The 23,593-nt window shown below is 43.9% G+C and overlaps 2 protein-coding genes across 3 annotated transcripts; one reads left to right on the top strand and one right to left on the bottom strand.

The window, feature by feature from the left end:
- The first annotated feature begins 339 nt into the window (after positions 1-339).
- LOC129580837 (transmembrane protein 41B-like) lies at positions 340-2,722 on the top strand. 2 transcript variants are annotated; one of them, XM_055471540.1, is made up of 7 exons: positions 340-420; positions 761-1,245; positions 1,331-1,459; positions 1,534-1,627; positions 1,765-1,869; positions 1,933-2,071; positions 2,249-2,722. In XM_055471540.1, the coding sequence occupies exons 2-7, from the start codon at positions 1,079-1,081 to the stop codon at positions 2,416-2,418; spliced, it is 804 nt and encodes a 267-aa protein (XP_055327515.1). In that variant the 5' UTR covers positions 340-420; positions 761-1,078; the 3' UTR covers positions 2,419-2,722. The 2 variants fall into 2 exon arrangements, with proteins under 2 accessions (XP_055327515.1, XP_055327514.1); XM_055471539.1 differs by having other exon boundaries at positions 356-420; positions 708-1,245.
- A 1,331-nt stretch (positions 2,723-4,053) lies between these two features.
- On the bottom strand, positions 4,054-23,516 carry LOC129580834 (dynein heavy chain, cytoplasmic-like). Its single transcript, XM_055471536.1, has 38 exons — positions 23,340-23,516; positions 22,940-23,276; positions 22,190-22,283; positions 21,887-22,060; positions 21,550-21,805; positions 20,807-21,214; positions 20,517-20,743; positions 20,305-20,452; positions 20,058-20,149; positions 19,698-20,001; positions 19,344-19,631; positions 19,077-19,283; positions 17,700-18,944; positions 15,591-17,610; positions 15,299-15,432; positions 15,077-15,238; positions 14,717-14,922; positions 14,458-14,641; positions 14,172-14,384; positions 13,862-14,100; positions 13,361-13,763; positions 12,785-13,156; positions 12,435-12,668; positions 12,003-12,177; positions 10,168-11,939; positions 9,860-9,947; positions 9,603-9,798; positions 8,959-9,532; positions 8,539-8,723; positions 8,258-8,474; positions 7,624-8,028; positions 7,307-7,548; positions 6,999-7,243; positions 6,774-6,937; positions 5,581-6,576; positions 4,766-5,357; positions 4,450-4,574; positions 4,054-4,392 (listed from the first exon to the last, which is right to left on the bottom strand). The coding sequence occupies exons 2-38, from the start codon at positions 23,199-23,201 to the stop codon at positions 4,231-4,233; spliced, it is 14,010 nt and encodes a 4,669-aa protein (XP_055327511.1). The 5' UTR covers positions 23,202-23,276; positions 23,340-23,516; the 3' UTR covers positions 4,054-4,230.
- Between the last annotated feature and the right edge of the window lie 77 nt (positions 23,517-23,593).

Below are 23,593 nucleotides of genomic sequence, written 5' to 3'. Positions count from 1 at the left end.
TGTGACTCATATTGTACCGCCCTTAAAGGCTTAAACGCTTCCGGGGCATGCCAATGTGTGCCGTGCTGACCCGTGTATAAATTATTAATATTATTACAAATTTACAAGTATATATTATTCGGCAGATACATAGATTTAACATGCACCAATTGAAGAACAAAATACTTGACCATAAAGTTTGATTATTTTTAAAATTACTGTGACAATGGAATTTGAGAAGTGCACAGTTTTACAGGATGGTAATACATAAGCCAGTAGGCGGTTCTTTTGACGACCTGACGTGCGATAGTAAAGTAGGTGCAGTATTACATAGTACATACAGTACAGTAAATCGCCATTCTGCTAGTGCCAGACTGCCAGTCTCAAGTTCTCAACTTTGGGCGGCGAATCGTTTCCGGCGAATGAATGACTCACGGCTAGGTAATTGCATTGTATGAATTATTAATATTATTATTACGAAATTTTTTTATTCGCTTCTAAAGTTTCGATAATAATATAAGTAGTTCTATCAGGGCCACAGACTGGTTCTATGAAGTGTTTTATTTCTTGATTGAGATTAGTTATTAATATCTATATTACCCTGGGTCTATACTCTACAGATTATTTTTAATTAATTTTAATGGTTCGCTGTACGTTCCTGCTCGCTTTCTTGCACGATTAGTTTTTCCGTGAGATAATCAAGTGGTAACTCGTGAGTTCTTATTTAGTTGACGGACCTGAAATTTGAATGTTCGGTGATATTGTTATTGTTACGTAACAGTGGGGATGTGATACAAGACTTGGACGCTTGTCTTCGAAATTCTGCTAGTGCTTCGAAACAGTTGTGAGTCAGCGAATGCGACAAATTAATGATAATAGAAGATCCATGCTGTGAACTGTGATCAGTGATTCTGATCTGAATGTGAATACGGATCAGCTGTAAAGTGGGGTATTTACTTATTTGCCTTGTAAATTGGATTGTTTGGATCGGGACAGTGGACTTGTTGTGTTACTCAGTTACTAAGTCATACTAACGACGTGAGCCTGTTCATTTTTGCTCCTGCTTCGTTCATTTTGCAAGACAACACGAGTTTCCATAATGGAGATCCACAAAGATTCCCGCACTGAACCCAATTCTCTGGGACTTGAGACCAGTAAAACTTCTGCTCAGGGAACAAGAAGATCTTTTCTAATTTTTGGTTTGATTTTTCTTCTGGCACTTTTGTGTATGGCTGGTGTGTATCTCAGTTTTCCTTCCCTTGAGCCGTAAGTTCATTCTGTTCTTATTTAATCTTCTGATTGATTTTGCCAGAATTCCATAAAGAACTGAGAGTGTTTGTGAATGTTTCAGGCATGAACGAGCCGTGTTCAGATTACCGAAAACGATTGACGATGCTAAAGCCCTCGGTGAAGTGCTCTATCGTTACAAGGCGAAATATTTCTATCAAGTATTTGGTGGATTCTTTTTGACATATATTTTGTGAGTATTCTCTCGCACTTCTGATGAAAATTTATCTATCGGTTGAAGTCTAACAGTGGTATCTGAAATTTCAGTCTACAGTCATTCGCCATCCCTGGATCGATTTTTTTGAGCATTTTATCCGGATTTTTGTTTCCGTTTCCTGTAGCACTGTTAACAGTTTGCACGGTATGGTTGCATGGTTTTGTATTATTCGATTCTGTTTATCACTCAAAACGTGAAACTAAGCTGTGACGCACACCATAACTTTTGTTTACCAAACCTTTTTTGCACTCCTATATCGCAATATTTTTCGTTGTTTTTAGTGCTCGGCCATCGGTGCCAGTTGTTGTTATCTTCTTTCTTTGATGGCGGGGAAGCCGTTGTTGCTGAAATATTTCCCCGAACGTGTCCAGGATTGGACCAGACAGGTAAACAGGGAATTCTGTTACTTTTCCGCATGACTGCAGTGCAGATGGATGGATTTTTAATAGGTGGATAAGCACCGTGACAGCCTGCTGAATTACATCATTTTCCTGCGTATCACGCCTTTTCTCCCAAACTGGTTTATCAATTTAGCCTCACCGGTGATCGGTGTGCCACTGAAACAGTTTTTTCTGGGAACATTTCTCGGTGAGTGATTTTTCTGAATAAATAAGGTCTCATAGAGTCGCATGTCAGAACAGCCAAACGGCCTAATCCAAACGCATTTAACTCAGCATTACGAGACTGTCATTGCGAAAGTCGGTAAAGCAAATTGTTGTTGGCTTGTAAGTTGAGTTATAACGAAACTGTTCACTCGTCGCGCAGGCGTGGCACCGCCTTCCTTTATTGCCGTGCAAGCAGGAACAACATTGCACCAGCTGTCATCCTCCGGCGACGCCTTTTCCTGGACGTCCATATGTCTGTTGGCGGTATTTGCTGTGGTTTCCCTGCTTCCGGTGATCTTCAAGCGGCAGTTGATAAAGAAATTCAACTGACGTCTGACGATATTGTAACTACTGGTAGTTTCGACTTTTGAGATCTGCTCATGTGATAAGTCTTCGGGTATTATTTATTAGGTAACAGGCGCATGTTTTACAGTCAGTACCGAGTTGTTTTTCTGGATGGTTGTAGTAGTTATGTTGGAGATTTTGCCTACCGGTACGCTTGTTCATAAACTTCATCTTTGGTCGATTGTGTAAATCACGACCACCGGCCGCACGAAACCGTGTTTTCGCTATCGGTTTCTTTAATTTTATGTCCAATTATTCACTGAAGCTGAAGAATGATATTTCACGCGTATATGAGTCTTTCTTTACGTTAATTTCATTAAAACCCAGACAATCCTCAAGTGCCCAGCATGAAATCCGAGTTTCGAAGTTCGACTTGCTTTTAGAATTTTCTAAATGTGAACAACTTCCTAATTCATGGCTCCGACACAGAAATTCACTGCAGGATAATTAATAAAACCTTAAATTCACTGCAGGATAATTAATCTCCAAGGATTTGCTGATTTTACCCGCTCTTCCACACTGACACACACAGAAAGAAGAACAGCAAAATTCGATGAAAAGCTCACGACTATTTGGCAAGCCAGTTACGAGCCCGCTGCGGCGTTCTGCAGTTGCTTCATAGCGGCTTCGTCCTGCATGGACATCGCGGTGAGCTTCTTCCCGATTCGGTCGTGCACTTCGAGGTACTTTGCAACACAGCGATCCACACACACCGATTCCCCCTTGGTCAGTTCGGAATCCTTGAATTTCAAGGGAAGACACTTCTGGAAGCATCCGTTAGTCATGCGATGATACATATCCGACATCATCTCAATTTCCAGTTCCGCAACAATGTTCAGCTGCTCCGGAGTCAGTCCCTGCATACTAGCCATGTTCAGTGACTACGGCAAGACGTTAAAAGGCTGGCTTAGCTGATAGGGGCAATGAATATCAAGCAGCGGACAGAAGTGCGAAGAACCGACGGCCGTAAACTGGAATGGAACACACTGTTTGTACACACTTCTTACAAGCTTCCACAGTGTTTCTTGTACTGTTACGCAACCATTAAAACATGCAGACAGGATCTGAACAAAATCGGAAACCTTAGATTGTAGAAGAAACCAAAGGACCAAAAACAGTCAGATTTGTAAAAACTGAAACAGCCAGAATTTTTAATGATTTCCGCATACAGAAATAATCAATAATATTATCGTAATTTGTAGCTGAGAAAACTGAAACAACTGGGAATAGCTGATAGCAATATTCTTGCTCTACGCGTTGTAAACCGCGCACCATCGGGATCACGCTACGTTCATTTCACATGCCATAGGAGAAACCCCTTGTGTCTTACCGTCACCTCACTAAGGTAAGGTGCTCTTTTCGTCAATCACCGCAATATTTTGGGACATAGTGTGCAGAATCTGTAGATCAAGTTCCTCCAAAAACAAACGGAGACCAGCCTTTTTGTCGACGGACCGTCACCGTCACCTAGTCGAGCAGACACGATCTCGAGAAATCGAGCTAACATTCACAACACCGTCTAGGTGCACGTTTTTTTAGTCTTCTCAGCCGTCCGCCTCGTGACGGTCCACACAGCGCGAGTCGACGTAGCTCGCGTAAGAACTATCGGTGAGCCGATAATTATCGTCTTTCGACTTTTTATTCAGAATATTGTATAGGTCCAGTATTTTGTTCAAAATCACCTAAAACAGTAAGAAACTACCACCACATCTCCATAAACGTAAAACTAACACTTCCACAAATAATAAAAATAACATTAAAAAAAACCAAATCTATTAGTGATTCACATCAATTATCCTAGGCCAGCGCAGGCGAAGCAATGACGGCAACACCGCGCTTATAGAATGCCGTAGCCGCAGCCAAACCATCCGGCTGTCGTTTGGAAGCATCCTGCGGCGCGAAATCCAGAGTGAAGAGAAGATTTGCACGATCAGAATATAAATAAACGGGAATAGGTATCTGAAAACAGAAATCTCACTGTAAATATTTTCCATTAAAAAAGGTAAGAAATCTTACCTTTAACGCAGAATCATTCTGTTCCTGTCGGACCCAACGGACGGCACACACCGGCATATCACTAAATAAACTGCCGGATAAACGCAGTGTTTTCCCTTCTGCCAGTGCTCCTTGCAGATGCATGCCTATGTACAGAACACCAAATTAAGCAAATCAAAAAATTATCTAAATCGCGTCACAAAATAACAACCATACGAGTCCGTATGACAAATTTCCTGCAGTTACCAAAGCCAAAATTATCAAAAAGTTATGAAGTAATAAGAATAGCACGACGACAACAGCAACACGCAATTCAAAATAAATTTAGCTTACATACCCGTCAGATAAAAGACATCTTTATCAGTAGCTGCCACTTTTTCTCCCGTACTCAACACTTCCGTATCCAGCTGCAGTTCCTCCAACGGCCATGAATTCGCCTGCGCCACAAACTGCCGCGTCGCCGTAATGCATGCTTCTGGCAAAAACAGTCCACCCAGCCACACACGCAGACTTTTCAAATCCTTAGCCGGTAAACTGGCGATCTGGTTAAGCTGCTGGATTCGCCGCACGAAGTCCGCGAACCATGCATTGACCGTACAGTTGATCGGTACGGTGTAACGCTTCCAGCTCTTGGGAATAATCCCCCGGAGAAGATCACTCACCAGGACGCGGTGGTAATTGGTCTGCTTCTTGATCCCCTTGCAGATCGCCATCAGATCATTCAAATCGCGTTTGACACCAGACAAAATTGATCCACCCAACTTAACTTCCCGTGCAAAGCAGCGAAACAGAGGATCTTTGATATTCTCTGGTGTGCGCTTCATCTGCACCAGATCAGCTGGGAGTGTACGCAGCCAGCCTTGCGACAGGGACTGGATGGACTTCATCCAGGCTGGGCCTTCCATAGATTCACTTTCTTTTTTGGAATCCTGTAAACCAAATTTATGTTAATAGTTTGTAGAAAAAAACCTAGTTAAATTCACAGCCATCTACAACTGACTAAGACGGCTTTGCATTCACCAGGATGTCAATTCTGACCAAAATAATCATTCAAGCGCCAACAAGACTCTAGGTTCTTCAAACAACAGGCCTATTTCGGCAGTGTGAATACGCTAACATTACTAAAATAGTACAATCTGACAGTATACGTACCGTCACTCGCAACGATTCCTCCACAACATCCTTTTCCTCTTCATCCTCCACCAGTTGTAACTTCAGCAATTTAGCCAAGCATTCTTTGCCCTGTCCAATCAGCAGAACATTCTCAGCATTGCCCGGTAGTCCAATCCATTCCGGCGACGAATGGTCACGCAGTTCTCCAATCCACTTCTCAAACTGATCCCGTCGCGATCCATCTGGCACAGGAACATTCGGCATACCTTGTTCTTCGCCGGTAACTAATGGCAAGTCTCCATGGAAAGCTTCTAACGAGAATACACTATCCACAAACACAGTCAGCAGGCGTTGATCGAAATCATTATCAATCTTTCCTCCGTACACACACTGCGAGAGTAGTGTGGCAATTGCTTCCCACGGAATCTTATCCGCGGTGATGTTCGTCCGTCCCTGCGCTGCTCGATCCAACCATGTGTCCAACACATCACACGCCATCCGCAGATCGGCTTCGGTAAACTCATACGCTTTACTCCATCCCAGTGGGACATACCGTAATCGCTCTTGAATGACGCCGTTCAACCATGTCAGTAAAAAGTACAAGCGAGCTCGTTCCACAGGCTCCTTCGTCATCCGGTTCACCGGGATCGAATTCAGAGTTCTCTGCAGATTAGCCTTAATTCCCGTGGACGGCTCAAAGACCAACACCCGACTGGACCGCAGCAAGGTGACGGGGAGGGCGGGATGCATTTCAGCGGTGAGGAACAGCCGGAAAGCGGGATGATGTTGCAGAGAGTGAAGACGCTTTTCCAGACTGACCAACCACGACGGTGCCAAGTGGACGTTCTTCAACAGCACCCAACGACCGGCTTTTGATGCGGCAACAACAGCTTTGTCGGCCTGTTCAAAGCCTTCTGCTGAACCGAGTGCAATGCTGGACATCTGCTTGGTCAAATCGGCAGCTAGATCGTCAACCAACCAGCTAGCATCGTAGCCCGGTTTTGAACACAACATGATCGGCGTCTGAGCTTTCACCTATTAAAAAAACACTGCACTTTTACACCCTATAATCACAAAACGGCACATGAAATACTAATATAGAAAATGTTTATATAGAGGAGTCGGCTACACAGTACTTCTATTTCGATACTAGTACCGAAACACATTTTAAATGGACGATTCAAAGAATCATCAACTCAAAAAAGTTCCAGACCTGCATCAAAGCAGCGTACCTGGTCGTTCACAATGGTGGCCAAATCCAAAACTTCTTTTTCAGGGTGGAGCATCTTTGGACCGAACACTCGGTCAACATATTCCATCAAATGAAGACGCACCAGGTCAGGCCGAACAGCTTGAGTTAGCAACACTTTCAGCAATGCCGCAAATGCCGGATCCGCTATAATTACCGTCCTGTTATCACTGATAGCAGCGAAACATGAAAGATATCAAAAAAATACCGTTAGTAACATGTTCCTTCCAAATTTCCGGGGCCTCCCCACCGGCCTTCTTCCACTTCTGGATACTATCATGATGTCTGCCAAACAATTCCTTCACATTCTTGAAGTATTTCAAATTGCCAAGATGCATGATCTGCGCCGATTCTTCTGCCGTAAAGCCATCCAGTACTGACGTAGCTTCCATAACATCTGCAGCGTCGATGCCCCGCAGTAGGAATTCGAACTCTTCGTCGTGGATGGCATCGCTGTTTTGAAATAAAACATTTTTAGTAACGGTCTCCTTTGGCAGCAAAAATTAAACCACTCACCGTTCGGTGCCGGTATGTTTGGATTTCAAGAAAATTCTCGCCAACAGAACTGCCAAAACCAACTGGTCTTCGTGTTGCATACCACGTGACACCCTTTCAAAAGTGTTGAAGAACAAATCACTGGTTAGACGCTGCAGACGAGCTGCTGGATCTCGGACACTGATCAGATTGGGATTGTTCAATATCGTGTTGTTGAAAATTTCGATGAAGAATTGTAAAGAATAATTGTACAGGAAGTGGACCTACAATTACACAATCATAAAAAACAAACAGATTTTATCCTGATTGATCCCGTGAATCAACTGCAAATTTTGTACCTGATTCAACACATCCAAGGTAAAGAACACACTGCTACAAGCCACGGCCAGCGGCATGTATTCCTGGCTAACTTTCTCAATCTGGCCCATAATCTGGTCAGTTTCGTCCACTTTTTGTTGTACTTCCGCTGCTTCGTGTTTCAATCGTTCCAAAGTGGTCAGGACGTTATCGTCGTCCAGAATCTTCCCTTTGGCCTCGTTCAACGCCTGTAGAAGAGACTGCTCCAAGTGGCGCAGTTTTAGCCGGAATTCTCCTTGCAGCTTCAGCATATTGGTTCGCTTCTCGTCAATGTCCGGTCGTTCTGAGCGTAGCACATGGTGTAGACACTGGCTCTGCAGACTGCTGCGTGTCACCGTGAAGTTAACGAATGTCACTCGAGAACAGACATCAGGAGGGAATTCCACCTATTGATCAAGAATAAATATAGAAGTAGTAATGCATATGCAATCATCAAAAACCACGGCTAAATGCGTAGTCGAATTTACGGCATGCAGCTACAGAATACAGGCGAGGGTATACCGCTGGCTGAAACCAATTCACCAGAGAGGCATACGCCATACAATCTCAATAAAAGCGCTGAAAACCAAGAGTTTTCATGATTCAACAGGTTATGCAACAAAAGCTTAAACTTACCGACGGATCACGTGTGGCCAGGTAAATAGAAAATGTCGGCGACAAATCAATGTCTTGATCCCCAAGCTGGATTAAAATGCGTCCGGCGTTGCGTTTGACTTCCCTGTTCAAAACCGAATTCAAAATTGGATCATAATTTTCCACATCCTGAACCAATAAAGGATTGCCGAATCGGAGAGCGCTTTCCAAATTTTTACGGAATGCCGAATCCAAGAAACTACAATAAAAGAAATCTGTCTACCACGTATTGTATCCAGACCAGCAGGGAAAGCCAGGTATACCTTGTACGAGCAATTTTTTTGGTTTTAAGTTCATTCAGAACGAAATCAGTGGCTTGTCCGGAAGGATCAATAATGAGCGGATATCGATTGAAGCGTGAAAGCATAATGGCATTCTCAATGCACAAATCGTCCGCCGGTAAACCGTTCGCCAACCAGCGCAGTCGATCGTCCGGGGTTGACAAGTACTGAAACGGATAATAAAATCTGTTTAAAACCAATCCATTACGGTAAAGTCCCGAAGTCAAATAGACACCACAACGGATCCTCAAAACAAGAAAGTCATGAAACACAAAGTGTGAACCATTAATCAAAATAATAACCAGTATTTTTCCTAAAGACGAACCAATAGAACGAAAAGGCTGAAATGCCATCTGACAAAAACTATGAAAAGCCAGTCCAGATTAAAAAAAACTATTTTACCTCAGTCAACGAAAGATCCGGTCGGTACAGCACTCCTGAATTTTTCAGAAATTTGGACCAATTTCGCTGGACATTGCTGCGCACGTGTTGATCGTAAAATCCACTGTACGTAATAAACGCGGCTGACAGTAACGCATCTCCAATCAATGTCGCCATCTGATCTTTGAAGTGTTTTTGACTCTCCGTCCAGCGGTGGCTTTCCGACTCCAGGCTCTTCAGCAGCGACTCCGACCGGTTAACCTTAGCCTGTACAGCAGCTGATTCCAGTTTCAGCTGTTCGGCCTCCCGAATCAGCACGGCATATTCATCCCGGAATCCTTGGATGCTCTTTTCCAATTTCACCAGCTTATCACGCACTTCAGCTTCGCGGTGTTTCGAATCCTCAGCATCTCGTTGCAGTGTGGCCATTTTTTCTCGCAATGGCGCAATCTGATTAAGGATTTTAGCGTACTGGCTCTGTGCTATGGCCCACTGTGCCAGTGGACCGCAAGCAGTACTGGCCCGATTGATCTTGTCAACCTGGTAATCGACGTTGTTGCCATACTGCTTGTTGAATTCTTCGATCATGGCATCACTACAACGCCCGTAATTATTATTCACCTCACTTGTCAGTGTGCGATAATACTCGTATAATCCGTACTCACGTCAGAGTTTCTGCTTTGAAATTAAGAATTGTCTGGATAAAATTATCGCGAACCATGACAGTACGGATGTTCTTCCAGTCCAAATTTGTTTCACCCAACAGGAAGCAAACGGATTCGGTGGCCAGTTTAACTAACGGTGGAGGATTCGCCATGGATTTCACTTCCACGAGATTTTGTTTTTTAATTCCCTTGACCGCTGTAATTGTAAAAGTTTAAAGACAGAAACCAGAAACTAAAATGACCATTCATTGTTTCACCGTTTTGGGCGTCCAATAACAATGGTTCCACCGTAGCCAATTCATTCTGGACTTTCTGCTGACTGATTTCAATTCCTTCTTGTTTTCTCTGCAAATATACAGTAGCGGTGACTGAAAAACACACCAAAGGCCCAAAAAATTGTTACTCAACAGAAAAATAAAATGAAAACTATTTACCGGTAACCAATACAACATTCACCGGTATTATATCTGCACCGGTTTTTACCGGTATAGAAATCCATCAATTTAGTTACCGGGAACTAACTACGAAAACCAGTAAAGATTTAAATATTGATCTGTGCAAGTACCTTCAATTCCTCTTTTATTTCTTCGGCTTTAAGTTTGTTCCGTTCAGCTTCCTGCTGATCCGCCAACATTTGTTTCAATTTGGCTGTTGCAGCGTTATCTTTTTCCATTAGCTCCCGTCCCTTCACCGCCAACTCCTTACGCAAATCCTCCACTTGCTCCACAGTCTCTCGTATCTTCTGTAAACCGATATTTAAATGCAGCTGCTGATCCTCTAGTTCGTTTCGTTTTTCGTGATAGATCTTGACAAAATGGTTGATCAAATCCAAATACTGTCGCGGCGTGATAGCCACCACCCTGTTGCCCCGCTGCTGCAGTCGCTGATTCGTACTCTGCAGGGTTTTGTGTACGTAGACAAAAGCATTGACCACCGCCTGCCGATGCGATGGCGTAATCGGCACCAGACCGCATACTGGTGGGAACCGATCCGGTGCTTTGTAATCACCTCGATCCAAATCCACTTTATCAGTCAGCTCACTGCCCACTTGATACATGGCATTCGAAGACCAATCGCCACACCAGTTAACAACGCAGCGATTGAACAAAGCCGGCGACGTTGAGGCCCGATCTTTCAGTCCTTGCGTCGATGGATTCATCGTGAACACCACGTGGAGATTGCGGATGACCTGCCCAGTAAACCACCGATACAGCTCCTCCGGAGTATCCAACATCAGGCCCTCTCGTTGTGAACCCTCCTTACACTGTGTCATCAGGGTAGTATATTCATCACCTTCAAACAAACCAGGCACTTCTCCGTTAGCCAACAATGTATTCATTCGTTCCAGAAAGCTGGACTCTAAGACGTTGGATTCGTCCAAGATGAAGCAGATCTTCTCATCCCGGCATCCGGAACGCCGCAATACATGCCGTAGATCGTCGTCAAAATCTGCTGCGGTGTATTTGCTGTGGGCTTTAATCTGGTATATACTAAGCCCATTCATCCAAGCCACGAAACGGGACAACGTGGTCTTCCCAAAACCACTAATCCCAATCAACAGTACGTGGCCCTGTGGCTGGCGGAAAATGCGATCAATTCGCAGCACATGATCCAACACCTCGTCAAACAGTACCAACGGTACATCCAATTCCTCTTCGTAGAAAACCTTCAGTCTCGCCCGAACGAATTCTCTCAAATCTTCTCTTCCCACCGGCGAATAATTCTTGTTCATCCAATTGCTGTACAAGATCGGCCGTGTCAGCGATTTTTTCAAATCCACCCCGGGGAAGTTGCGCTCGGCTACCCGGTCAATGTTCTCGTCCGTCCAACGACGCTCTGCGTCCTCCACCAACCGATCCTGGAAGAGTCGTAGACCTTCATGCGCCCAGATTCGGACCAACTGATCGGCCGTAACATCATCCACCGGCTGAATGGCTTCGAACACGCCACGCACCCATCGTGTCAATTCGCGGGGGCTGTAGATGTAGTGCGGTTGCATTTCTTGGGTAAATTTTTCTTGAGACTCCAAATAAAATTCCACCATGGCTGTCGTCAGCGGATCGGCATATGAACGGAGCGCCGGAAACAAGCGGAGCATGGCCCGATTGAATGTTCCATAGATCTGCTTCAAAGACGCAGCTCCTGGATAATCCACATAGATGACTGGAGCATGACGCAAAAATCGTTGCGAAAGAGGTTTCCGTCCCGGATCGGTAGGTGGATTGCATGCACCTACAAACTGAATGCGCTCCAACTGGACCCAAGCCTGGTCGCTGGTGCGATAGAAGCCCCCGCGCTCTACCAGCTGCCGGATAAATGAGATGACTCTTTGCGTTCCTACGGTTCAAACCATTCTCAGAATCAAGGCACAAGATCTTCGTCTCTACCTAAACAACTTACCAAATTTATCTTCATCCGGCAAATTGATTTCATCGCAGAACAAGACGAGCCATTTTTGTGTTTGAAGCGGAGCCAAGACGACACCATTAGGGGTCTTGCGATACTCGCAATAATGGTCAAAGGTTTTCAAAAGCAGCTCAGGCGTACTTGCACTGGAGAAGTTAAGGCCGACAACCTAATTATAAAGCAATCGTAAAGTATATTCAACAAATTAGCTATATCAAACGCTTCAAGGAAATTTTATACAACTTACCGTATCTATACTATGAAAAAACACGTAACACGAGTCATTCGAAAAAAACAAAACATGTGAGGATATCAATTAAATCAGCGTGAAATTTTTTCATGAAATTAGCGCGGTAGTTATCAATTTCCCAAATATAAAATACCGCGTAAATACAAATATTACATGCACAAAATTTCAGTAGTCACCTCCATATTTGGTAATGACCGCAGGGCCGAAAAAAGCGTCATTGTCTTTCCGGAACCAGGAGGACCGCATAAAATTAAGGGTTTGTGATCTTGCAACCACGCATACAGAAGAGCCTGATGTCGTACGGTGTCGATTGTCGGGATGACCAAATCAGCCGCAGTGACCCGATGAGTTTCCACTTCCATCTGCGGAACTTTGGACTGCCACGTCGTCCATTCACCATTTATTCCAATCTAAATAAGATATCGATTATAGAACTGTTTAGAAGGTTCCTATAGTGTCATATTAATTCGGAAGATTGTTGCTGGAGTAGCCGATAAACCCATTGTTATCAAAAACTGTAACTTACTTCGTAATCAATAATGGGAACAGCGCTTTGCGGCGGTAAGCGGATTGTAGAAACAGAGCGGACAAAATCGCCTAGTTCTTCTCGCACTTTTTTCTTGGAGTCGCCCGTCAGCGACCATAACATAGCGTACACCAGTGATTTGGTTACGTACTGTTCCAGTTGGTCGTAGGCCATCGGGAAATCTGAGTGCGCTGAGTTGTAGTTGTGCACCTCACGAATCGTCTGATTAATCATGGACAATAAAGCATTTAATGCCCGAATTCTTGTGAAATCCATTATATGTTCCTTCTCGGATGCAAAATCCAAGCAACGCACAACCAGACCTTCTGGAGCAAGATGGGGTCGAAGGATGTTCACAATATCGCGCTGAACCTAGCAAACCGAAGCAAGTTGGCAAACAACATTAAAATTAATTCGAATACTTATGCCAAAAATGCAAAGAAACATGAAAAACGAAAAAATTCCCGAAGTTTTTTTTTGGAAATGATTCATGAAATCCCTTACAAAAACATGGACCAAGTGTACAACTAACTCGACAAGGCTCGATAAAATGAACCGTCACTTGCATTGCCCAACCTGTAGTTCGGGGGAGATGCGTTCTTCCGGTATTTCCGACGTCGGTGTCTGAGGCGAGACACCCGGAATGGCGAATGTGGCCTCAGCTTCTTCCGAACCATATACGACGTTTTGCAATTTGGTTAAATAATTGTAGAACACCATATCAATGGTCACGACGTCCTCGTTGAACCAAATCATTCCGCAACGACTGACAGTTGCCATTGTGGCAAAGCGCAGATCTTGCACTTCGAACATAATGCGCACATTGGGAGGCAACCCCAGACGCTCACCGTTGGGTAGCGTAAGAATCTTGTTGTCATCCAGTACACTGTTCAGATTCTCTACCCAATCCGGATCCACATCGCCATCAAAGATAATCCACTGACGTTTGTGAATTTCACCGCGAACATTATCGACAATCCTGCAAAATGCCAGCACATTCAAACACCAACCGAGACAGCGAAAAAAAACTGAATTCACTACTGGAGCATAAAATAAGAATATTCTGAGCGAGCTCACTTTCGTAGGATATGGGTAAATAATCCATCAGTCCATTCTCGAGTATTCGGATCCAGGTATCCATACAGTGCTTCTTTTGACATTGCTTTCGGGTCAATCACATGTGCCACTCCCTCGACACCTTCTAATCTTGTCAGGGCTTTCAAAAGAATTTGCCAAGCTGCGGTTTTACCCGATCCACTAGGGCCCACCATCATCAAACCGTGATTAACTTGAGAAATCTGGTACAATTGCAAAACCTATAACACGGAACATTAAATTAAAGCAAACGTAATCAAGTAAATACAAGAAGCGCATATGAAGTACAAACCTTCTCCATCCACGCGGCACCAACTCCGCCTTTTTCACCAGCCACCAAATAACTGGCATCACAAGCTTTCTTGATTAGCGCTTTCAGTTGATCCATCTCCGACCTTTCGTATGCCACTTTCGGGAATACATCAGCCAACAAACTGAACATCAACGGGATGTCTTCCGCAATTAACTTCGGGACCATCGTTTCGCAGACACTTTGCACCAAAATCTACACCATGATAAAAATATGCTAAATATACTTCCGCAGTTAGTCCGAAATAATGCAAAGTTTTAAATTTTACCTGTTGTTCAGCGGAAACAGCTCCCAGTGCCGATAACTCCGGAGGCGCTCCATCGCCTTCACCACTATCTTGTATCTTCTTCACGCGCAGACGCTTGACAATACCGGCACTGACTAGAACATACTTCAAAGCCCGCAAACCGAAATCATAATGGGACTGATGGGACAACTGCTCATCACATAACCTACAAACATGAATTCTCTGAAATTCCCAGCTATCAAGGTGATAAAAACATGCAAAATTAGGTTTGGTCGCATACTTGAAAAATGGCACCACCTTGGCGGCAAGTTTTTCGGCAGTGCGAAATCCCTGCGAGAATAACATGACTTCCGCAATAAGCTGCCGGTCGGGTTTGGTCATAGCAAAGCTGCGGAAAAGCTTTTTCAAGTTGTCCGGTAGATTAGAACGTCCCGCATAACCAGGATTCATCGTGACAAAAATGGCCATATCCGGATTGATATGCACCTGCAAAAAGTCAAGCTTCACCAAAACCCCCAACAAGCAAAACTATCAGGAGCAGCTACAAGATTTTAGGTTAGGAACTTTACCCTAATTGATACAAACAATTTCAACAACAACAGTAAACAAAATACTTGTAGTCTTGACTGAATTAACGTACTTCATTTCCAAGAAGATCAACTGGGATTGATTTAATATCACCGCTCTTCAAATCAGCATTTCGACGCAAGCCCTCCTGTATGGTTTGGATCTGCTGTGAGACCGCTGATAGCATCCGCTCTTCCAGACGGTTAAACTCATCAAAACAACCCCACGCGCCAACCTAAAATCATTTATGAAATATAATTAAGTCAAAATAGCAGTAATTGGTAAATAGCAGTACCTGGCAGAGACCAATAAAAATGCGGCCCATGGCTTGAAAATCAAAGGTTTCATCGCAATTAAACACAAGCACGAATCGGCCCATTTGCTGGCCCAGAGCCTTGACTGTTTCCGTTTTTCCAGTTCCGGCAGGCCCTGTAATGAAATACAACTCAACAAAGCACATATAGTTCAACAAACGACGTAACTTAAATTATTCCGAAAGCATTTTGAAGAAAACGCTGATGATATGTCTAAAGCATGACAAAATATTTAACACTAATTACGAAAATGTTCAACATGATTTTATTTACCAAAAGGAGAGCCACCAAGTCGAGAAGCTAACGCCTGGGTCATAGCTAAATAACAACGATCCGTTAATGGAGTTTGCACCAATTTGTCTTGCACTCCCAAATATTCAAATCCGTAGAAGAATCTGGCATTGGCCATCTCAATGTTTAACTGCTTCAGAACGTCTGATTCTTGGGGATTAAACGAAAAGCGCATCTGTTTCAACCACTGAAAAGACGAACGCGAATCCACCTTTTTCTCGATCAGGAGCCTAGTCACATCCCTCTTGTGGACATATTCCGTTATCAAGTTCTCCATCTTCTTTCGCATGATGGGCAAATGGTCCTCCAAAACTGAATCCGCCAAAATGTTCAAAACAGCTCCAATCGAAGCTTCCAATTTCTGCATGGACTCCAAATCAAATCGGCCTCCCGAGCCATCGCCGCCCATTTTCTTGATGATCTCCTCGGTAGCTTGCGACCACTGGACTTGTGCAGCTATCAAAACAATTTGCGCAGGATATTTATCCATCCAGGCGAGATAATCAGCTTTATGCACTTGCGATGTAATAGATCCGGCATCGCGTATACAGTTGTACAATAATTTTGCTAAGGTGCGCTTCATTTCTTTTTCAATAGTGATCAATAAGTCATTGATACTAGAAAATTTTGCAACCACTAATGGTTCAGAAAATTTAACTTCTTCTCCTTCTTTGGATGAAAATCCATCTACGACCGTTTGTTCTGCATCGATTATCAAGGCGTTGATTCCTGCAAACATCTTTTTGAAATGTTTCTGGATTCGCACGAGATTTTTGCTGTTGCCGATAATATCCAATAAATCTTCGTCCCCCACAAAATAAAATCGTGGGAATGATGACCGCTGTCGTTCCAGATACTCTCCCAAAGCCTTTTGAATCTTGGAAAGTAGATCCAAAATTCGCTCCAACGACCGTTGTAAACCGGTCACTCCGACGACTTCCAGTACTTTCGGAGACTTTGCCACTTTCTTCATGACACCCAAAAATTCATTACTGATACTGTGAAATCTTGAGGTTTCCGTAGGAAGCAGTGCTTGGATATCTGTACTTCCGCTGAAAATTCCATCCAGATACACCCAACGCCGCTGCACGTCAATCCAAATATCGAAAACAGAGTTAATCTTGTTCAATTTCTCTTCCCAGGCCACAGCGTCTTCTTCGAACACCTTATAATATGGCGACAATTTCATGGCCTGGAGGCTATTAATATGTTCTTTGACTTTGTTAAACAAATCGTCCCATCCTCGAATCAGGTGCGCCTTATCTTGGTACGGAATCAATTCGAGTTCATAAATCTGCCATGTTTCCTTCACTTGTTTCAAGAAATTCTCCAGGGCCAGTTCTCCCTGTGCCGTCATCATCACATCACGGATAGTCCGTTCATGCCGTTGCAGATTCGTATCCCACACCGCACCCAGCGTCAAATCCGATAAATTCCACTTTACACCCATCTGGCGCATCAGTTGACTCCAGTGTCGATCTTTCAGCGCCTCGGATTTCAACTCCACAATCAACACATTAACCTTTGTGTATGACTGCAACAACTGTTTGACGAAATCATACGAAGCGTACTGGCGCATCCGACTAGGCATCTCTTTCAATTGGCCTAACAAAGTATCCAATGTCTGCCGAACTTTCCGGGGCTGCACTGAAACCCACGAAGTCTCCTTCAGCTCATCGATCTGTTTCCAGATCTTCGCCACTTCCGACCACACGCCCTTCAGATCGTCCAGTTCTTCGATACATACCACAATGCGTTCGAGGTGAGGATCCGCCGTGCCTTCCGGCTGCATATCCAACGCTTCTTTTGCGCGGCTCAAATTCTCGCGTTCCTCTTTCAGTCGTTTTAATCGCTGGTCAAAAGCCGTAATCTGGCTAAGAGCTGTTTCCGGCCGTAAAGCACCATCCACTGGTTTTTCTGTATCCCAATTAGCCAGAATCTCCGTTGTTTTCGTTTCCAAAATTCGGCTTTCACCGGCAATTTTGTTTTGAAGTTGTCCCATCTACAAAATAAAAAGAACATCTATTTAGGCAATACATCCGCCATGAAGTTGTGAAGTATGCATGTAACGCAGACTAAACACAGACGTACTTTTTGTTGGACACTGTTATCCTTCCGCTTCAGAATATCCGTAAATGCACCCCATTCCGAATCCAGATTTTCCGAATGCAACCACTTATTTGGGAATTTGAACCTTTGCCGTTCCAGCAGTTTCTGCCCATCGCGGAACAGTTCCACCTGCTTTTCCCATCCCTTCAATTTCCGCTTCATCGTTTGCATGGAAGTAATCAGATTGACTGATTCTGCGGTAGATGCCGCATCTAACGACAAATGTTCCAATGTCGATCGCTGGCCATTCAGCAGCCCATAGAAATCCTGCATTGTCTGCCCGAGCAGGCTGCCGTACTTGTTAATTACTTCCGTATGCCACTGGTCATACTTCAGCGTCACCTTCGACTGAACTCTGGCAAAATCCACCACAATTGGTCCAATAGTCTTGGACGTATCACTCGTATCGAATGTGGCGCGAGACTTTTTGATATCAGTCAGGATTTGTATCCATTTCTCCATATCGGTACCCAGGCGTTCATATACCATTTCCGGTTGTAAATCCCACAGCGCTTGGTAACGCAACCATTCTTGAACATAAGCTTCCACTTGGGCGATCAGTCCATCCACTGCCGCGAAGATTTCAATAAGAACCTGTGGACTGGGAAGACGCTGCAGCACTGACTGATACGTTGACGCCAGCTGCTCCTCCTCCACATTGACCGACGAGCGATAACGACTACTCTGTAGACGCTTTTGCGCCAAGATCGTACTAGCCCAATTCCATAGCTGAGCGAGAAGATCCGTGCGGGCCTGCGGTACCGGCGGATTGAGAAACATCACCTGGTTAGCGATGCGGAATTCATGAACTACTTTCTCGATTTTCGGTATGGACATGATTAAACTGGCCGAGGTGGGACTGTCATCCGTATCGGTGTTCTGCAGTTCGTCTTCTTTGCCATTTAACACCTTTAGCCATGCAACTAGGGCAGTCTGTAAACGAGCTGCCAGTTTCTGCTCCACTTCTTCATCAATCGTCACAGTCCAGTCAGCCAAATTGCTGTACTGTCGCAAACTAAGATCGTCAATGGTCTTCTGGATTTTGTTCAATATATCCGCGAAAGAACTCGTATTAAACAAACATGTATCCAAAGATCGAAGTTCCACATCAATCTGCCGTTCTAACAAAACCAAATCGTCCACTTTTTCTTGGAAAATCGAAGTTGTTTCTGAAAATTTTTGTACAAAGGCTTCCACGCGATGAGATTCCCAAACCAAGTCGGCACCCTGAATCAGCAAAATAAAAATAACATAACAAATAAAGACATGATTCAATGCCAAAACAATGCAATCACCACACCACACTTTCCGTACGATTCAAATGATACAATAACAAGTTTCTAAAATTTAAAAACGTACTTCAGTAATGGATGCTTGGACGTTGGCCTTCAGTCCGGAAACTAACAGACTGAGGGTTGGTTTACTCGCTACGATGTTGCACGTTCGTTCGTACGCCCGCACTGATTCAATTAACGACACGGCAAATGGATACAGTTGGTTCGTTTGGTACGACTTCTGAACTGTTCCCATTGGCACACGGAATCCGAGCCATTTTAAATTCCGCACCTACCGAAATACTTATAATAGTTATATTCCGACTCACAGAGCCCCGGTCAAAATATGTACTTCTTTCCAAAGCGATATGATCTCTGGGTGAAAATCAATACGCAAACGAAGCACGTTGCTGCCGCGAACTCGCTGATTCTCCACCAGAAATATCCTCCCAGCGATAGCAAGGGGCCGTTGCTGCATTCGCTGGCTCCATGCTTCGAATGTCTCCGTCATACTGTCTTGCAGCTTCTTCCGAAAACTGTCACCATCCGCTTTTAATTTCTGCCCTTCTACGTGATTTTCCCAGCCCCGTCCCAGAATATGCTCTATCCGGCTCAGTAAGACCAACAGGTGCCGTTCAATCTGCAAACGTTCATGTTTATTTTCTACTCTTACAACAAGCACGACATTAGTCAAGACTGTACTGACATGTCTAGTCCACAGAATGCAGCCAGCAACAGGCGGAAAATCTCGTTGTCGATCCGCAATGGCATTGCCAGTGTTCTGGTATCCAACCTTGAATTTGTCATGCAGGTATTCGATATCTTCTTTCACTTTCTGGATCAGCTGCGTCTGATACTCGCGGATAGCACCGCGGATGCGTGGGCGCACCAACAGTGCGCTGTACTGGGAGAAAATACGGAACATCTCGTTGGCGTTCCGTGCCGACCCCAACTGGTCACGCAATCGCTCGGTGATTTTTGATTCAACCTTATCAACACGGTCTTCATACCTATTCAAAACTTTCGTTGCTTATGTAACAGTAGTAAGATGTCACATATTGTTTACCGTTTAATTGCTTGATCCCAAGCTTCCTGACCCTCTTTGGACGTATCCAAACAATCTACTTCCTTGACACATTCATATGCTAAATTAACCTCCTGTATAAACAAGATCAACATGCACAATCTAATACTAATCAAAGATCTCAAACAGTAAATGCATCAAAATTTACGCCCAATTTTAATCACCAATTCCCAGTAGCAACCACAAGTTTAGTTTTGCGAAAAGGCGGTTCACCTAGACGCACACGAACCTCAATCGCTGATGCACTGGCTAATGACTGCGCTTCGTCCGACATTTTATCTCCTCCTGCTAACTCATCCGCACCAACGCTCGGCAGAACTCCTGGTTGCAGTACACGGGTGATAACGGAGCATAGCTGCTGATGACCCCAACGAAATCTAGAACCGAAACATCCCGGAGCAGTGAATGTAAGTTCTTCCAAACGAATCACGTTAGTCATACTTCTTCATTGCTTCCATTCGCGTTTGAAGATGTTTATGTCCAGCACCAGTACTGGCGCGCCAAACCAATTTGACGTTTTCCTCCCGCTTCTTCTTAACCAGATCTCGCATAATCGCGCTTACTTTCTCAAATTCATCGCTCCATGTCATAAAAATGTCTGCGCACTGTTTGATAACTTTTTCGAATTCCGGATAGGTATAATGCATAAGATAACGTGTTCCCAACACCTGATAAAGCACACTTGCATATTAAAATGAGCAAAACTTCGACTGTCAACAGCTGTCGATTACCTTCAACATCTGTGTAGTCATGTCCCGGGATAACGCCTCCACCAGGTGCTGACAACGTGTAACTGGATATTTGGTGTTGCGGATTTTTCGCATATGTATGAAGATCAGTCGAATTGCATCACGAATCTTCTCCAAGGAGGTAGCGGTCAGCAGTTCTTGGATGGGAAAATCCTTCATTAGAATACAGTAGTCCGATACGAGATCGATCATCTGCTGCAGTCCAGTGTCAGCATCGAAGCTCACTACGGCGTGGAAGCGTCGCCCTTGCTTGAGAAGCTCCAGCGTTAAGGTCACTTCCAAACTGTCACGCTTTTCCTGAATTTTTTGCAAAGCAGTTTCCATGCTCAGCCAAAAGGAGATCTCCTGTAGAGTGGATCCAGTTGATGGGTCTCGATCAAGCTTAGTCACCTGCAGACAAGCCATATTTAAAAGTAAAGCTATGTTAACAAAGCTTCAGGAACCAAATCTTATTACGAAAAAGCTACAGTGCACTGCTTCATTCAGTACGAGTGTCGAGTAGTCATTTACCACTGCTCCATTACCGAATATTAAAACGTTATTCAATTTTAAAGAGTTCAACAAATTTCTGCATTTTCAAACTATACCATATAATAAAATCAACATTTTTTGTTATTAGTAACTTATTACATACTCGAGGCAAAAGGTAACCGAAACACCACACCGCCGGTAAATGAAGCGAGACACCATTCGCAAAATTTCAAACACAGGCACACGGTATGTACCTTTTGAATTTCCCTAATCCATCGATTGACCCCATTCTGCAGCTGATTTAGAAAGTTCGGATCGTTTATCCACTGATCAAAATCCTGGACTGTCGCTTTGCGACCTTCTTCCGCGGCTTTCTTAATAACAGCAGCCACAGTAGGATGTGGTACCAGAACAACTTCCGGAATACCGATGTTTTGTTGCAGATGCAAAAAAACAGTTTCCAGCTCAGCCAATTTTTTCTCCGCAGTATTAACAATTTTATCATTCTCTCTGCAAAGCAATTCCACGGATAAGCCCAGTAAAAATGCTACTCACTATCAGGTAAATGGCAGCCGAAATGCGTCAACTAACTTTCCACTGCCACTTTCGCTGCGGATAAATGATTTAAAAAATGGTGACATAATGCCGGCAATAACTGCATGAAACACTTCGTGCGGTGATCCATCTTTCAAGTCAAAAACGATGAGCTGGGACGGAATGTCTTTGTCGACGTCGATAACTGCTCCTCGTTTCAATATCGCCACGCTGCAAAAAAAATGTTGGCAATTACGAGTGCATGAATACTGTAGGAAATACAAAAGATCACAGCTTCTCAAAAAAGACTTCCCCAACAACGGCACAACGACAGTTGGAAAAACTTGAAAAGTAACATACCTGCCAACATTCTGCGCCTTGTATGCGATTTCGGTGGAGATCGTATAAGACACTTCACCAGCAGCATCACTGGCGTCATTTTCCGGTTCTTCATCTGTAAAACAGGGCAGCAGCTATTAATTTTAATAGCTTCTTCGCAGCACATATTCACATGTTCAACCAGTAGCTATGTGCAATACATGCAGCACAGCGCTACATGACACTTACGCCACGTACGAGTAGTTACTCAGTTGAAGTCAGTTTGCCACTTAGAGACCTGTTTCTTACCAGACGATCGGCAGACGATCAATCTGCCTGAAGCTACCAGACAATCACAAAACACAAGATATATCTGTACAATGTACTGAATAACAGGTTAATAATTTATGAATAATTATAAAATTCCGAAATCTACAAAAAAATTCCTGAAAGCATTTTTGTGTAAAATCTAGAAAAAACGTGTTAAATTTAATTTAATTACAGTAATGCAATGTAATTTAAATATAATTTATGTTCAAAAAAATTAATGCGTCTTTATCCCAATACAAAGTACAAAGCGTCTATCACACAATGATGTCAAAAATCGGAATGTAGCAACAAGGTGCGCTCATCTGGATCGCAAAACAATCTAGGTATGCCAGAAAAACGCAAGAACTACAAATGAAAGACCAGATTAACTGATCAACAACACTGCTACGCACTTCAACTGCACGTGGAACCGCTACATCGCCATTCAATATCTATATATTGCATGCCCCATGAAACGCCTACCTTTTCTCTGGACCTTCTGAACCAAAATCACTCGCACCATAGGATCAGTAATGAACTTCCTAACCGCCTCCTGAGATCCTCTGTCTTCAAACAGACCAGGAGACGGCTGCGTGGAGGCGATCTGGCCTGAGCCCAAGATAAGAACCATCGTCTTTCTCAGATAATTTAGGAAGACCTCCATGTTGGCCGCGATGTTCACATCGTCCACGGCAGCAGGTACGGCTGCCACCGCAGCGGGCGCACCAGCCGCCGGATCCTCCATCACCAGGGGAGGATCCAATCGTATCAGTGGAGATACAGTATCAAGGTCACATATGCTTCCACTCCTCAGTGACTCCTGCAACAAATCATCCAGTCTGTTGCGTGTCACATCCTCCATTTCAAGCCACCCGAACCGTACCGTTAGAAGATAATCCACAATTACCAAACAACTTCCTGTTAGTCTGTAACCACTCGTGATACCTGCTAAAGCAAGAAACCCAAAACTAATTAAATAAAAACTGTCATTTAAAATCTATACCAGTCGTTTAACGGTATACCAGTGTAGCACCTTGATGAATAAACAACTTTGTCGGCCGTGAAAATGATTCAATGGAATCTTGGATCAGCAAAAAGAAATCTATTGCAAAATTTGCAGTATGTTTCGTCACGCGA

The sequence above is a fragment of the Paramacrobiotus metropolitanus genome, unplaced genomic scaffold, assembly GCF_019649055.1.
Source record: "Paramacrobiotus metropolitanus isolate TYO unplaced genomic scaffold, Prichtersi_v1.0 Parri_scaffold0000005, whole genome shotgun sequence".
Lineage (NCBI taxonomy): Eukaryota > Metazoa > Tardigrada > Eutardigrada > Parachela > Macrobiotidae > Paramacrobiotus > Paramacrobiotus metropolitanus.
Note: the sequence above shows the minus strand (reverse complement) of the source record. Positions and strands in the feature narration are given on the sequence as shown.

Coding starts and splice junctions, on each gene's coding strand:
- LOC129580837 (XM_055471540.1), top strand. CDS start 1,079: ATGGAGATCCACAAAGATTCCCGCACTGAACCCAATTCTCTGGGACTT. Junction 1,870..1,932: donor TCCAGGATTGGACCAGACAG/GTAAACAGGGAA, acceptor GATTTTTAATAG/GTGGATAAGCACCGTGACAG. Junction 2,072..2,248: donor TTTTCTGGGAACATTTCTCG/GTGAGTGATTTT, acceptor CTCGTCGCGCAG/GCGTGGCACCGCCTTCCTTT.
- LOC129580834 (XM_055471536.1), bottom strand. CDS start 23,201: ATGGAGGATCCGGCGGCTGGTGCGCCCGCTGCGGTGGCAGCCGTACCT. Junction 8,029..8,257: donor TGGCCACACGTGATCCGTCG/GTAAGTTTAAGC, acceptor CTTGATCAATAG/GTGGAATTCCCTCCTGATGT. Junction 6,577..6,773: donor CCACCATTGTGAACGACCAG/GTACGCTGCTTT, acceptor TTTTTTTAATAG/GTGAAAGCTCAGACGCCGAT.